This window comes from Coregonus clupeaformis, unplaced genomic scaffold, assembly GCF_020615455.1.
Source record: "Coregonus clupeaformis isolate EN_2021a unplaced genomic scaffold, ASM2061545v1 scaf0356, whole genome shotgun sequence".
Lineage (NCBI taxonomy): Eukaryota > Metazoa > Chordata > Actinopteri > Salmoniformes > Salmonidae > Coregonus > Coregonus clupeaformis.
Window position 1 is genome coordinate 95,355 of NW_025533811.1, and position 17,341 is coordinate 112,695.

At 44.1% G+C, this 17,341-nt stretch overlaps 1 protein-coding gene across 1 annotated transcript in view; it reads right to left on the bottom strand.

Moving 5' to 3' along the window:
• The window catches only part of LOC121560965 (zinc finger protein 407-like), a 173,485-nt gene that overhangs the window by 57,771 nt on the left and 98,373 nt on the right, over positions 1-17,341 (bottom strand). Inside the window, exons 4-5 of the mRNA XM_045215036.1 lie at positions 7,477-7,643; positions 1,276-1,359 (exon numbers count right to left, since the gene is read on the bottom strand). Of these exons, the coding sequence (XP_045070971.1) occupies positions 1,276-1,359; positions 7,477-7,643 (251 nt within the window). The remainder of the gene's footprint in view (positions 1-1,275; positions 1,360-7,476; positions 7,644-17,341) is intronic.

A 17,341-nucleotide genomic window follows, 5' to 3' on the forward strand; every position in this document is an offset into this window, starting at 1 on the left:
GACAACAACATATCACAATTGTAGCAAGTACATTTTCCCCTTAACAAAGTAGTTATCAGCAAAGTCAGTGCTAGTAGGAAAGTAGTTCAAATCTATCAAATACTTTTGAGCATTTGCTTTAGCCTGCCTGGATTGCCAGGTGAGCGGGGTTTGCAATTTTGCGACTATTCCAATGATTCTATTGTGCCAGGCAAGCTCAATCAAAGCCACCTAAAGCAGCGATTCTCAATGGGTCATGGGTGTCTGAGTAAAAAAATATTATATTTTTTATGGGGGGAAAACAGTCTGAACTTAAACGACTTAAACCAGGTAGAAAGTGTGTAGAAATTATAATGAACAATTTTTAATCTCTGAAATGTTTTTCTTCAATCACAGTATTTTCAATACATAGCTATTAGTAGTGCTATATTGGTTGGTTTTGTGGTCACAAACCAGTGAGTTTATTAACATTCTTCATCAATAATATGGGAGAATTGTTAATATTGTCAATGAAAGATCTGGGAATGTTGTTCCCTTGTCATATAATTGATACATTTACTAACAACATAGCATAACAATTTTTTTTACAGATTGTATTTTGCCGATTCTTTTTCGCGATGCGAATATTGGGTCGTGACTGAGACAACCTGGTTAAATTTGGGTCCCGAGGCAAAACCAGTTGAGACCCACTCAACTAAAGTATTTGAAAGGACTTCAAATCCTATTTGAACCCAGCTCTGATCTGAAAAAGAGACACTCAATGATGACACCTGTAGTCTGGACAGTGTGTCCGACAATAGAATGTCGAGATGTAATTATTGGAATTGACACTTGTCAACAGGGGACAAGAGAGGACAAAAAGTAAGAGTGTTGGGTAAATGTAAATGACTGTCAAAATGCGACAGCAAAACAAAAATAATTATGAATATCTAAATGAATATTTATAACGAGATGCTTGATTTTTGGGCGCCTGCCAGACAAATGGTTAAGAACAGGATTTGTTTCACTTTCCCAATTTCCAAAAAGCACTTGTTATTGACGGCATATCTGAAAAATGCTATTTTCCTAAGCGATAGAATGACATGGTGAAATGATAACCGAAATTAAAAATCTCAGATTCAGTCATCCATACTACTACACATGTCTACCACCGACAGCAACATGTCAGACTGTGTGTGTGTGTGTGTGACAGAAATAATAGTGACATGGTTGAGCAGCTTTGATAAATAATAATAAATAGTAGCAGCACTGACGACCGTGTGTGTGTGCGTTAGACGCTGGATATGTGCAGCTCACCTGTGTGTTGGCGCCGATGTTTGGTGAGGGCGTGTCGCGTGCCACCCGCAAAACCACAGAGGTCACACAGGAAGGACTTCTCTCCTGTAGGGGGGCGGGAAGGAGGGGGTCAGAGAACATTACAGAGTCAACAGAGGAAGAAGGAGTAGGGACAGAATGAGAAAGCGGAGGGATTGAGAGAGAGAGAGAGAGAGAGAGAGGAGAGAGAGAGAGAGAGAGAGAGAGAGAGAGAGAGAGAGAGAGAGAGAGAGAGAGAGAGAGAGAGAGAGAGAGAGAGAGAGAGAGAGAGAGAGAGAGAAAGGGTGTTTGTTAACAGATGAAATCAGAGGGAAAAGTCACAGGTCACTAGTGTATATCCATCAAGGCTCTCAAAGTTAACTAATTCCTCCAATCAAATGTATCCATGTAAATATGTCAAATGGGACGGAAATTGCCAGTGTGGTTTATTGACTGTGAAAAGCACCACTGAACATAATTACATACTTGTCAGAGCCATAAAAATTAGCTTTATTATCAATGGGATGGTTTTATACAACTTCATTTCTGTCCGATGCCTTCCAGATGGGGCTGAGCTGATCACTCCAGTGGGTTTTTTACTACGCAGTGCGCTTCCTCGCTCTCCCTCTTCCCCTGCATCTGGATCTGTCATTAACAGCCTGATGGCTCTCTCTCTCTCTCTCTCTCTCAGCACAGACACAGTAGGAGGAGGAAGAGGAAGAGGAGGAGAGGTGTGTAGGCAGGCTGATCGTAACACAAACATGACTCTGAGGACACTGGATCATCAGTATGAGTATTTATTTGCATGAAATGCAAAACGTTTTGCAACGGACAACAAAACGTTTCACAACGGACAACAAAACATCTGTGTTCTTATGCGTCCAGTTCAGATTGTACCTCCCCCTTTTAAAACATTTCAAAACGTTTCCTCCCTACTGAACAGGACCCAGGTGATGGTCTATAGCCAGTATAAGAGATGTTTAAAACAGTGTCGATTGTTTGGCTCTATGACATCAACAAGCATTACGGCAGTTGTCTGAACTCCCTGTCACGAACCAACTATCCAGACCGAACCATTAGAACTAATATGTCACGAATTCCGAAAGGCGAGACCAAAGGTGTTGGTTGTTCTGCTCTACGACGTACACAAGCTTCAGGGGAGTCATCTGAAGGTGACCCAGTATCGGGCTGTAAAAATGCCAAAAAGTGCATAGGGGGTAAAATGTGCCACGAATAATGTGACCAAACATGGGTCTAACAAAAGTTTAGTTTTCTTATATTACATTTACATTTTAGTCATTTAGCAGACGCTCTTATCCAGAGCGACTTACAGGAGCAATTAGGGTTAAGTGCCTTGCTTAAGGGCACATCGACAGATTTTTCACCTAGTCGGCTCGGGGATTAGAACCAGCGACCTTTCGGTTACTGGCACAACGCTCTTACCCACTAAGCTACCTTATATCTCTCAGATATAGGACAGACACTTCAAAACCTTATTCCTTATGATACATTTTTGGACTGTCTGTTTTGCCATGTACAAATAAATGTCTAATTCAATGCGTTTCTATGGGCTTTAGCAGTAAATGCCATATTCAATGTTTTATCAAATCATTTTTGTATATATCTTTTTTTATACCTACAGGGATCCTAAAATTCTAAATAAAATGGCTAAATTATACATTTTATGACCACCTTAAAACAATTCCATATGTTAGGCGGCAGATAGCCTAACAGTTAGAGCGTTGGGCCAGTAACCGAAAGGTTGCTGGTTCAAAAACCCGAGCCGTCAAGGTGAAAAATCTGTCGATGTGTTCTTGAGCAAGGCACTGAACCTTAATTTGCTCCAGGGGCGCCGTACTACTATGGCTGCACCTATCCGGTGTATGTGATAAAACAACTTATTTTTTTAGCTTAGTAGATATAGCGATCTAGGGGCTTAGTATGGTGCTGTGTCTCAGTGCTAGCCTGTTGCTGCCCATTGTTAATTACACCAGCTCCACTCAGCAGGGGAGAGCTCTGATTAGTCTGCAGAGCTCTGGCCTGTCTGCCTCCAGGACAGAAGGCACATGCTGTAGCTACCCACATGAAAAAAAGACTACAGTTGACTATAGAGTTCGGTAGTATAATATAGTAAATACTGCAGTATTATCAGCAAAAAAACACAGTAGTAAATACTTCAGTAATGTCCGCAAAAAAGTCTTTTTTCATGTGGGTACAGTAGCACAGACACACATACATACATAGGCATGCATCCACGCACGCATACACACACACACGGACACATGCAGCACATGCACGCTAGCGCGAACGCAAGCAAGCACACACACACACACACACACACACGTCACGTAACTGCTCGTCTCAATCCCAAAGTTTGAACTTTCACTGTGCATTGATAATGCATCGAGGTGACAACTTCATGCAGAGGGAAAGCAGTGTTTTTCACTTCGGATAACAGCTTTCATTGAATCCACAGAGAGAGAGGAGCCTCCTATTACCCGTATTACACCCATTTAAACCCACTCGACTGTGAGGAGTGTTCTAATGCAGTGCCACTTAAGATGAGAAAAACACCCATCTTAAATAGGTGCTTTTTCCTTAGCTTTAGAGGATTCCTATTTGTTCATTCTGGGAATTATAAAATCTTTTGGCTTTTAAAAATGCACTTCTTCCTCTCTTTCTCCTTGTCGGCATTGAAACCTTCAGGACAACATTAGGGGAACGTTAGGGGAACGTTAAGAGAATATTAGGAGAATGTTAGCAGACTGTTAGGGGAGCGTTAGATCTGCCTCCTCCTCAGTTCCTATCAGAATAACAGCCCCCTCTTCCCCTTCTCCCCTCACCCCCTGATTCCACCCGTCGCCCTTCCATCTCTCATTATGCCCCATGCTACAAGACCCCACCACAGAAAAATCCATAGCCATCGATTCCCGCGCCCAGTCGCGGTCGCCACAATTATTCTGGAGGAGGAAACGGTGGCGATAAATTACATGTGTGCTTTTCATCTGCCGTTCGATGGCGGTGAGCCCTCTGATGGCCGAGGGGAGGACGGGGTTGGTGGGGGACGGGGCAGTGACGGGGCCCTGTCAACACCAGGGGCTCCAGCAGGCTAAAGATACTGAGCACTCGCAACTCGCTCATGGAGACTCACACAGAACATAACACAGATCAGACAAACACACACTCACACACAAAACGCACCCCAGATTACATACAGTCACTCACAGTGGCCAGTTAAAGCTCATTATTTTTTTATTTTATTTTTGGTCATTTAGCAGACGCTCTTATCCAGAGCGACTTACAGGAGCAATTAGGGTTAAGTGCCTTGCTCAAGGGCACATCGACAGATTTTTCACCTAGTCGGCTCGGGGATTAGAACCAGCGACCTTTCGGTTACTGGCACAACGCTCTTACCCACTAAGCTACCTGCCGCCCTCATCTCTCATGTACGCTCATAGAACATTTTATCAGTTCAATACTATTCTTTGTTCTTATTCTTCTGGTACTCCCACTTATTGCAAGACTTATTAAAAGTACTTTGAAGTCAAAATATACCACCTCTATTTGCACGTGTGTGTGTGTGTGCGTTTTTGAATCACATATGCTGCTATTGTTTATTATCTATCCTGTTGTCTAGTCACTTTATTCCTAGTTATATGTACTGCACATATTACCTCGTACCCCTGCACATCGACTCGATACTGATACCCTGTGTATATAAGCCAAGTTATTGTTATTCATGGTGTAGTTATTATTACTTGTATTATTATATGATATTACTTTTCTATTATTTCTCTATTTTCTTTCTCTCTGCATTGTTGGGAAGGGCCGTAGATAAGCATTTCACTGTTAGTCTACACCTGTTGTTTACGAAGCATGTGACAAATAAAATGTGATTTGATATATGAGTGTGTGTGCCCGACACCTATGTCTGTGTTTGAAATAACCCCGGAGGAGTCTGCATGCAGCTATAATTGCCTCCCTCATTAGTTATGTTTTAGCAGGGTTGTGGATGGGAGGGCAATTAATTTTACAGCTTAATTTTTGACACAGAATCCGCTCGCTGTATTGATGTGCTCGCCATTTTGGGCCTCATTTCTCAGGGAAATTAATTGACAAAGAGCAAAGATTTATCAGCATATCGCCAGATTAAGCGACAAACTGAGGCAATGAGGAAATCAATTGTGGCCCTGTCGCGGCGACGGCACTGCCGGTCCCTCTGCGGAGGGGCTGGGGAAAAGGCTGGGGCGGGTTGGGACATGTTTGATTTATTTATTTATTTGAGTCGCTCATTCATCAGCCGTTACAAATGACCCTGGCGGCTGACGCTACCTCCCCTCCTCCTAACCCCCCCCTCTCCTCCTCCTCCTCTTCCTCCTCAGCTCAGACATTGGGGGTGTGAGGAGAGTGATTAACATAGAAAACACACAAATCAGCCCCTGAACAATGAATCCAGTTGGAGACATGATTGCAGGCCCAGGAGCGGGAGGTGTTCACACACAGAGGGAAAGTAGGAAGTCCCTCACTAGGGCTCATGTCACAGCCACAGTCAGAGAAATGGTAGCAGCACAAGTGTGTGTTTTATAGAGTTTAATTGTCTCGTCACAACGAAAACATAAAAATATTAGAGTCCAAACAGGACTGAGAACATACACTATATAAAGACAGAATTCCATTTCTCAAACACTGTTTGCACAACAGCTTTATACATAATAGTGTAGCTAACTACTATTCAAACACCTTAATTGTTGCGCTACATTCTCTTGGGCCCTAAATTATCTTGGGTATCTATGCTGACACACACACTCAAACGTAGGCACACGCTACTTTCCTCAACACCCCCCACCAGTGGACCGATCTATCCCCATCCTGCCCGCTACACACATAACCCACCCCAGACACGTAACAGAGATCTCCCCAATTACTAACAGCTATATGTCACCGAGAGTGATTAGTTCAACTTTTAGTTTCCTACTTATTTTATTAGTATTGCAGCTTACCCTTGTGAAGGAGCCCATTTTTAACGTTCAAACAGATCACACACGCCGATCATATTTTAGAGTGTGTCAGCCCGCCAGTGTGCTGGAATGGGATTGCAATGATACGGCAATGTCTGCCGCTGTCACCCCCCGTCTGCCCATTAATAGAAGTGTTGCATCATGGAGCTGTAAATTGAGTTAGCTTTTTGGGTGTCACTAATCAGGGCCATGAGTCACTCTCAGTCGTCTCTCTCTCTCTCTCTCTCTCTCTCTCTCTCTCTCAGTCGTCTCTCTCTCTCTCTCTCTCAGTCGTCTCTCTCTCTCTCGCGCTCTCTCTCTCTCTCTCTCTCTCTCTCGTCTCTCTCTCTCTCAGTCGTCTCTCTCTCTCTCGTCTCTCTCTCTCTCTCTCTCTCTCTCTCTCTCTCTCTCTCTCTCATTCTCCACCTATCTCTCCAGCTCTCTCTCTCTCAGCCTCTCATTCACTCCCTCCCTCTCTCTCTGCCTCCCTCTCCATCTCTCCCTCCCTCCTCCCCCTCTCTCTTCCCCTACCCTCCCTGTCTCAGCAAGTGACACCTAGGTGCTTGGAGCAGAGTGACGGTCGGCCCCGGCTGACGGCGAACGACGGTTCTCGGGGAAACAAATGAAAATAAAAAAGGTATAATTATGTCGGCGGCGCCTTGCCGTTACATCACTGTTCCAACACATTTAAAATAACATCAAAGCCCCTGTGAGAGGGGCCCGCATGACGGATGGACTGTTCTCCTGCTAGCGCTCACTCAGCCTGTCATACCAAGACCAGCCCGCTGCCTGCCGGCCTGCCTTCCGCTAGCTTTTGTCATTGACTTAAAAGGGGGTCAAGGAGCAGACTGTAGGACATGACTGATTGACTGACGGACTGACACCTAAGGAAAACACCAAACAGGCACTTTGTTCATTTCTGACTGATTCTTACTCTCAGTATATGTATGTACTGTAGGTAGGTATCCTGAAGTGTGATGTGTCTCACCTGTATGGACATGTAGTACACTAGACAATAATGTGACATGTAGTAGTTAGTTATTGACGGTATTGGGTTGCGTCAGATCACAGGTGTGTATATGAGGTGTGTGTGTGTCTAGGAGACATGAGGTGTGTGTGTACAGTACAGTAGACAATGTGTGTGTGTGTGTGTCTGTGTGTGTGTGTGTGTGTATCCGTGTGTGTGTGTGTGCGTGTTGCATCTCACCTGTGTGTGTCCTGTAGTGGTCTTTCATGGCAGACAGAGTGAGGAAGGCGTAGTGGCAGGCGGGCCAGGCACACTTATGGGGCTTGTCTCCCGTATGCAGCTTCATGTGGTTGTTCAGAGCCCACTTCTCACTGAACGATCGGTCGCACAGATCACACTCAAACTTCCTACAAGAGAGGGAGGGAGGGAGGGAGGGAGGGAGGGAGGGAGGGAGGGAGGGAGGGAGGGAGGGAGGGAGGGAGGGAGGGAAAAAAGAACAGAGTTATTTAGTCCCAAAGCTGAGGTAAAAGGTAGAAACCCAAGCCTGTAAGGTAGGGAAGGGAGGATGCAGGAGAACACACACACACAATCACGCGCACACATATGCACACATATACACACACACACACACACATACAGGAGAACACACGCATACACACACAGATTGCTGGGGCTCCTGGCGTGTCATGTCTGTATAAGCAGGCATTGATTTTTCTGTCCGGGCCTGCCACCTCCACCATTTATTCTCTGCTTTGCGCCAGGGCCCAGAGGACTGGAGAAATTCTGTTACAGTCCAAACACACACACACACACACACACACATGCATGCACACAGCGCATGCACACACACACACACACAATGGGCCATTGGGGAGAATAGAGTTGATCTGTACAGGGGTCTCACACCACTTAATCAGGGCAAGCTAGACCACACTTTACCTCCTACCATTCCTTTATCCCGCCATCCTGTAGCCTCCTGTAGCTCAGTTGGTAGAGCATGGCGCTTGCAACGCCAGGGTTGTGAGTTCGATTCCCACGGGGGGCCAGTATGAAAAATGTTTGCACTCACTAACTGTAAGTCGCTCTGGATAAGAGCGTCTGCTAAATGACTAAAATGTAAATCTCTGTTATTCCTCTTTTTACTCATCTTTCTTCATGCCATCTCTTAAAACCCTGTTTCCTTTTCTCACTAACCATCTCTCCCTTGTATCTTTCTTTCCCTCTGTTCCTCTAACCTACGTGCCAGTCTTTGTGCGATGACATGAAACACGGTTGATCACGAAGACCTTTTCTCTATAGAGACCAACAGTACATAGGCCTAGATGCTTCCAGTTTAGAATTGGGTGCTCAGTCCCAGATTCATAGCGGTTTTATTAAGCTACAAGCAACACTCATTAGTAAAAACAATAGAATACCCTGCGGTCAAATTAATCTTTAGGCCGGCATAATAATTTTGCCTAGCTGGAGAATGAAAAATGTGCGCGCCATAAACAAATGAAGTCAGATTTTCGGGAGCATTTGTCTAGTGCCGAGACTCGTGAGAGCGTGTTATTTTAGGGAGGAGGGTGTCTTTAAGGTCTGATAGCGTTGTTTAATGCCTCTGGTATCTGTTTCATAGCACGCCATGTTGACACTCACCTGAACAAATAATGACTTCTAGCACCGTGGAACATGTGTCAAAATCAATAATTCAAACTCATACATTTTCCTTATGGAGAGAGGGGGGAAAGAAGGAGGGGTAGAAAGAGAGAAAGGGGGAGAAAGGGGGTGTAAGAGAGAGAGAGAGAGCGAGAGGGACAGAGAGAGAGAGACACACACACGTGCTTGCCTTACACATCAATCTACATTCAAAGACGATGAATCTATCTCGCACACAGAAACGTCTGTGACGTCACACTATCATCTCAGTCTTACGAAACGGCAGCTTCAACATCATTTACCACGAGCACTCAAACACACATTCTAAAATGGCGTCTTTATCGCCTTGGCCTAATCTCGCAGGCATATTGAAAATCCTCCCGTTCATTCGCTCATGCCGTGATTTGCCAAAGACCTGGCGATAGATATATGTGTTTCTCATTCCCTCTATCTCTCTCGTATTTATGGAACAGCCAGTCGCCCACCGGGGGAGAGGTAAATAACATGAGTGAAGAGATGCTATATTTTATTGTGAACATTATGCACAACACTCCTGTTTTATGAGCTAAACGGGGCCATTGTTTATTGTGGAGCGCAATCGGGTGCTAGGCCTCGATATGGGCCTCTTTTTCCGCCTGCCTCTTTCTGTGTGTGTCTGTGTGTTTGTGTTTGTGTGTGTGTGTGTGTGTGTGTGTGTGTATATATCTCTGTGTGAGGCTGAGGCTGAGCTGAGGAGGAATGGTGCTTGCAGTAGACTGATCAGTGGGGGTTTTGTATGGATGAGAGGAGGTTTTGCGTCTATTTTCACCAGATCAGATGGAGCTCTTTGATCTTGTCTCCGCGTGTCAGATCCCGTCACGATCCACAGTCTAGCCCCATACATATGCATACAGCCTACTGCCTCTAAACAGGCCAGAGACAGAGGGAGGTAGAGAGAGCAAGAGAGAGAGTGGGGGGAGGGGGGTAGAGGTAGAGGGAAGATTGAAGGGATAAGGAAATCTAGGAACAGAGAGGTATATGAGAGACAGCAACAGAGAGATAGAAATAGGTAGAGAGATAGAAATAGGTAGAGAGAGAGAGAGAGAGAGAGAGAGAGAGAGAGAGAGAGAGAGAGAGAGAGAGAGAGAGAGAGAGAGAGAGAGAGAGAGGGAGAGAGAGACCCAGGGACATGTACTAGTCTGTGGCGACCTAAATGCCAGAACTGGACAAGAACCTGACACTCTCAGCACACAGGGGGACAAACATCTACCTGGATGTGACAGCATTCCCACCCCCATATGCCCCACTAGAAACAACTATGACAAAATAACCAACAAAAACGGGTCACAACTCCTGCAGCTCTGTCGCACACTGGGTATGTACATAGTCAATGGTAGGCTTCGAGGGGACTCCTATGGTAGGTACACCTATAGCTCATCTCTTGGCAGTAGTACTGTAGACTACTTTACCACTGACCTCAACCCAGAGTCTCTCAGAGCGTTCACAGTCAGCCCACTGACACCCCTATCAGACCACAGCAAAATCACAGTCTACTTGAACAGAGCAATACTCAAATCATGAGGCATCAAAGCCAAAGGAACTGAATAATACACTGCTCAAAAAAATAAAGGGAACACTTAAACAACACAATGTAACTCCAAGTCAATCACACTTCTGTGAAATCAAACTGTCCACTTAGGAAGCAACACTGATTGACAATAAATTTCACATGCTGTTGTGCAAATATGAATCAAATAGAATCAACTATTAAAGACTACCAGAACCCAATGGATTCTCCAATTATATTGAATGAAATACAGGACAATATACAAACCCTCCAACCCAAAAAGGCCTGTGGTGTTGATGGTATCCTCAATGAAATTATAAAATATACAGACCACAAACTCCAATTGGCTATACTTAAACTCTTTAACATCATCCTTAGCTCTGGCATCTTCCCCAATATTTGGAACCAAGGACTGATCACCCCAATCCACAAAAGTGGAGACAAATTTAACCCCAAAGCTATCGTGGGATATGTGTCAACAGTAACCTTTGGAAAATCCTTGTATACAAAATCCTGCCCACAAAATGAGGTGGAAACTGAGCTGCACTTCCTAACCTCCTGCCAAATGTATGACCATATTAGAGACACATATTTCCCTCAGATTACACAGATCCACAAAGAATTCGAAAACAAACCCAATTTTAATAAATGCCCTTATCTACTGGGTGAAATACCACAGTGTGCCATCACAGCAGCAATATGTGTGACCTGTTGCCACAAGAAAAGGGCAACCAGTGAAGAACAAACATCATTGTAAATACAACCCATATTTATGTTTATTTATTTTACAATTTGTACTTTAACTATTTGCACATTGTTACAACACTGTATATATACATAATATGACATTTGAAATGTCTATTATTTTGGAACTTCTGATTGTAATGTTTACTGTTAATTTTTTATGTTTATTTCACTTTTGTTCACCATCTACTTCACTTGCTTTGGCAATGTTAACATACATTTCCCATGCCAATAAAGCCCTTAAATTGAAATTGAATTGAGAGAGAGAGAGAGAGAGAGAGAGAGAGAGAGAGAGAGAGAGAGAGAGAGAGAGAGAGAGAGAGAGAGAGAGAGAGAGAGAGAGAGAGAGAGAGAGAGTGAGACAGAGAGAGAGGTGAAAAGAGGATGAGAGAGAGGTAAGAAACAGGAGGCCTTTCTCCTATTTGTTAGATACAATTAGATTTTTGTTGTGATTGCTGCTCATCGGGTTTCCACATCAAGCAAATTAACAGGCACTCCTTAGATCTCAATTACACATGACGACAAGGAGTGCAATTGTGTTGGTATTCACACACACACACACACACAGACACACACACACACACACACACACACACACACACAGTCTTGTACAACTAACCTTGTGGGGACACACAAGTCAGTCCCATTCAAAATACTATTTTCTCTAACCCCTAACCCTTACCCTAACCTTAACCTTAACCCTAACCCTAACCTTAACCCGAAAACCTAACCTTAACCCCAGCCCTAGCTCCTAACCCTAACCCTAAAACTAACCCTAACCCTAATTCTAACCTTAACACTAAAATGCTATTTCTAGGGGGTTTAACAATAGTTGGTCAAATTGCTGTTAGTTTACTATTCTTGTGGGGACTTCTAGTCCCCACAAGTATAGTTAAACACGTCCACACACACACACACTCTCCCTCTGTCTCTCTCTTTCCTCTGATCCTGAAGCAACTAAATGATTGGCATCCCATGCAGATTTATTCAAATAGCCAGGTGGGCCTCTTCCCTGTAAGCTCTCGTCTTTATTCCTATACTGTCATTCATTATCATACCTCTCACACATACATTGTGTGGATCTGCAGGATACACTTCCACTGATGGCAAATGAAGCTCATCTGAGACCATCCCATGTGAAGCCTCTCTGCACTACTGCCCCCATGTGGCAAGGTAGTCACTGGGATAGGATTGTGTGTGTGTGTGTGTGTGTGTGTGTGTGTGTGTGTGTGTGTTTTTGTGTGTGTGAGTCAGTAACTTACTTCCACTAACCCTATTTTACTTACGCGACACAATTCACTGACAACAGGACATGTGGCGCAAAAATGTATAGACAGGTCATAGCTTTCCTAAAAGTCAGATGCTGTGAAGTCTGGTAGACAATGCTCCAGAGGTCCCTCCCGTTAGGGTGACCAGTCAGTCAGAGAAAAGTCTCCGCCATATTCTCACACTCCAGAGGGGAGCAGAGGGAGAGAGAGAGAGAGAGAGAGAGGCCAACTCTCCTCTCCAGCCAAACTGACAACTTCAAAGTGAAGACTGTTGTTTATTTAGTGAAGGGGAGATGGGGGGGGAAAGAGAGAGAATCCATCTGATATGCAACTGTCAGGAGAGCATTTTCACATGCAAAATAGAGTGTGTGTGAGAGCGAAAGATTACCTAGAGGGAGAAACATGACAGCACTCAGTAGGGTCAGTAGGGTCAGAATGGATCATCCTCTCTCGCCCGTCAGCTTAAATCCAGGCTAAATTAGCAGAATGAACATTAAATCATTTGGCCTTGAGCTGTCCCAGACATTACGAGTCGAAGACTGTGGATAACTTTAAAGTTGACCAAAACTTGTGTGTTTGTATGCGTGCGTGCATGAGGCCAGAAGATTTCTTCTGCGGGAGTCGATTGAAACCAAATTAAAGAGTGTTTGTTAAAACATTCAGAAAATATTAGAATCCTTTGGGTGACTGTTTCCTGAGTACACCGTCCCGGCTTCGTTATTTTCCATTAGCGTACACAAAGTCAACTGACGACAAGCTCGTTCCCAGGTTGAACAATAGCATGACGAGACACCATCGCTCTTGTGCCCTGCACGTGCTTTCCAAGGCTCTAGTAGTCTATGGTTAATGGGCTTTGAAGGTAATCAAATCAGTTGGCTGGACGGAGCTGGTTTACCATTCAAATGGGCAGTCATCTACCTTCCAACCTCTCACACAGTGTGGCTAGGTGTGTGTTCTGCATGTCGACCACTGCAACGTCTTTAGTGAACACACCCTGTACCACAGTGGTGTAAGTAAGTAGTCTTGCACGAACCTTGGCTTGTACGAGCTGGGTCGGCACATAGGAGCAGGAGTCTACCTCCTGTTTCTGTAGTGTGAGGCAGCTTGATAGTGGAAGCTTGAAGTCTGAATACAATAATGATTTGTGAAAAGGCAGAGTTCACAGGAATGATTTCTTTGGATTCCACATTTTAATGTCACACTTCTAAGTGGTGTACGATGTTAACTATTAACTGAGTCGTCGATAGAGAAATACAACCGCCCCCTCTCGAGTATACAAGAGTAGTAAAAACGTAGTACAGAGCGGTGTTTTCAGGAGAATAGTCGCAAGGCCTCTTCTGATAGAGAGAGAGGGCTAGTGCGTACACACACACACACACACACACACACACACACACACACACAGTATGACTGCAATACAAACAAGACCCCAGCACCACAGCGATGCTACTGTGGATTTATATTTACCTTCAATCCCGAGAGGGGGAAGAAAAGATAATGAAATAAAGAATAAAAGACGCATCAGATAAGCTCCTGTTTATCCCGCTATAGGGCAAATACAAATTGTAAATTTAATGAACATGGTGGACGTGATGAAAGCGAGGTGAAGGTGCCTCGTTGCCTGACAAACAATCAGGAAATGTTATCTTAATATTGTTCCGTGGTTATTCAGCCCATAACTTAGGGAGGGCTGGGTGGGGAGAGAGAGGGGGAGAGGGGGAGGAATAAAGGCCAGGTCCCAGTGAGGTGTCCCTGTTATTGCCTGTTTTTATTATGAGCCATAGCTCAACGGTGGGAAATACACACATTAACGCACACAAGCACAAGCAGGCCAGCACCCACATACAGTGGGGAAAAAAAGTATTTAGTCAGCCACCAATTGTGCAAGTTCTCCCACTTAAAAAGACGAGGGAGGCCTGTAATTTTCATCATAGGTACACATCAACTATGACAGACAAAATGAGGAAAAAAATTCCAGAAAATCACATTGTAGGATTTTTAATGAATTTATATGCAAATTATGGTGGAAAATAAGTATTTGGTCAATAACAAAAGTTTCTCAATACTTTGTTATATACCCTTTGTTGGCTATGACACAGGTCAAACATTTCTGTAAGTCTTCACAAGGTTTTCACACACTGTTGCTGGTATTTTGGCCCATTCCTCCATGCAGATCTCCTCTAGAGCAGTGATGTTTTGGGGCTGTCGCTGGGCAACATGGACTTTCAACTCCCTCCAAAGATTTTCTATGGGGTTGAGATCTGGAGACTGGCTAGGCCACTCCAGGACCTTGAAATGCTTCTTACGAAGCCACTCCTTCGTTGCCCGGGCGGTGTGTTTGGGATCATTGTCATGCTGAAAGACCCAGCCACGTTTCATCTTCAATGCCCTTGCTGATGGAAGGAGGTTTTCACTCAAAATCTCACGATACATGGCCCCATTCATTCTTTCCTTTACACGGATCAGTCGTCCTGGTCCCTTTGCAGAAAAACAGCCCCAAAGCATGATGTTTCCACCCCCATGCTTCACAGTAGGTATGGTGTTCTTTGGATGCAACTCAGCATTCTTTGTCCTCCAAACACGACGAGTTGAGTTTTTACCAAAAAGTTCTATTTTGGTTTCATCTGACCATATGACATTCTCCCAATCCTCTTCTGGATCATCCAAATGCACTCTAGCAAACTTCAGACGGGCTTAAGCAGGGGGACACGTCTGGCACTGCAGGATTTGAATCCCTGGCGGCGTAGTGTGTTACTGATGGTAGGCTTTGTTACTTTGGTCCCAGCTCTCTGCAGGTCATTCACTAGGTCCCCCCGTGTGGTTCTGGGATTTTTGCTCACCGTTCTTGTGATCATTTTGACCCCATGGGGTGAGATCTTGCGTGGAGCCCCAGATCGAGGGAGATTATCAGTGGTCTTGTATGTCTTCCATTTCCTAATAATTGCTCCCACAGTTGATTTCTTCAAACCAAGCTGCTTACCTATTGCAGATTCAGTCTTCCCAGCCTGGTGCAGGTCTACAATTTTGTTTCTGGTGTCTTTTGAAAGCTCTTTGGTCTTGGCCATAGTGGAGTTTGGAGTGTGACTGTTTGAGGTTGTGGACAGGTGTCTTTTCTACTGATAACAAGTTCAAACAGGTGCCATTAATACAGGACAGAGGAGCCTCTTAAAGAAGAAGTTACAGGTCTGTGAGAGCCAGAAATCTTGCTTGTTTGTAGGTGACCAAATACTTATTTTCCACCATAATTTGCAAATAAATTCATAAAAAATCCTACAATGTGATTTTCTGGAGAAAAAAATCTCAATTTGTCTGTCATAGTTGATGTGTACCTATGATGAAAATTACAGGCCTCTCTCATCTTAAGTGGGAGAACTTGCACAATTGGTGGCTGACTAAATACTTTTTTCCCCCACTGTATACACACACACACACACACACACAGAGACACACACACACACACACACACTGCTGACCATACAACTAGAGTTCCAGTAAAGAACAAAGAAATGGTTGATAGGAGAGGTTTGAAAGATAAATGTGTATGTCCGTGTGTGTGTGTGTTTGGGGGGGGGGATTTAATGAATACTGGACCGTAAATCAAAATGTTTCATCCCAAAATCGCAAATCAAGCGCAGAAAATGCAACCCACTGGCATCCTTGGCTGGTAACCAACCACCAAAAAGGCGGAAAAGCACCCCTACTCCTAATTTGTGTGACAACAAGAGGTCAGAGGCCTCCCTCGGCACCTATCAGCAGCACTTAAAAAGCCTCCAGATGCTTCCTAGTCCAAACTTTTTGGTATTTAAAGCCTCTGCAATCTGAGGATCCGCACCCAAATTAACTATTATCTCCGTATTTATATATTGCCGGCACTAAATTGCGTCGCCGCGAAGAATTACTATGGATATGAATATCTGCGACAATAACTCAGCTAAAAGCCGTAAAGACACAACGCTCTTTATTGGGGCTTCTGATAGCCCTTAAATACAGCACAAGGCAGCCATATCAGTGCTGTTTCTCTCTAATATCAGGCCACATTAGCGGCTCGTAAATCAAATTACACTCCTAGAATTTCATTAAGATCACCTGCCAGCAGTAGCGTCGGCGAAATATTTATGTTTTCCCGACGCGATTGTGCGGCTCTCAGGTACACAAAAGCAAGGGAAAAGGGATGATGAATGTAATTATCTTTTAAGGAATACAGTGGAACTCTGTCATAAATTCCCTGGTAATACTACGGAGAGGGAGCGGAAGCATTAAAGAGTCCTGTGGGCTGGAGTCAACAACGGTAACAACACGGAAACACTGGGTGTCTCTCAAATGGCACCCTAATCCCTATATAGTGCACTACTTTTGACCAGATCCATATTGGCCCTGCTCAAAAGTAGTGCATTATATAGGGATTAGGGTGTCACTTGGGAATGCAGCCACTTTCTGCTCCCTTCCTATTTAAAGTGTTAGAGTGTTTAAACCAGAGGTAGACTCCACAACCTGATTAGAACAGAAGAGAAACTCACTCTCTAACAGAAATCAAAGAGGATGATGTATGACAGAGATCACACACCCCAGATAGACAAGCTAATGCAATAGAACCAGAGAGAGAGGGGCTAATAATGCCCAAAGGTTGACTTGTTACTGTTAGACCCTCGATCCAATATTAAAGAAATGATCCACTACTTTCTTTATTGCCACTCAAATTATCTGAAAGGAATTTCTGTTTCTATTTGTTGTGTTGTTGTTATTTTTTTCAACTGAACATATTGGGATTGGGACAACAGCGTCTGGCTATGGATTTTGATTACACACAGTGGGAAATGAGTGAGCCGGGGACCGTGACGACACTCGCTTAATAAAAAGGTAAAGTCTATACATCAAAGAGCGTCTAGCTGTAAATCATTGTGTTCTGCTG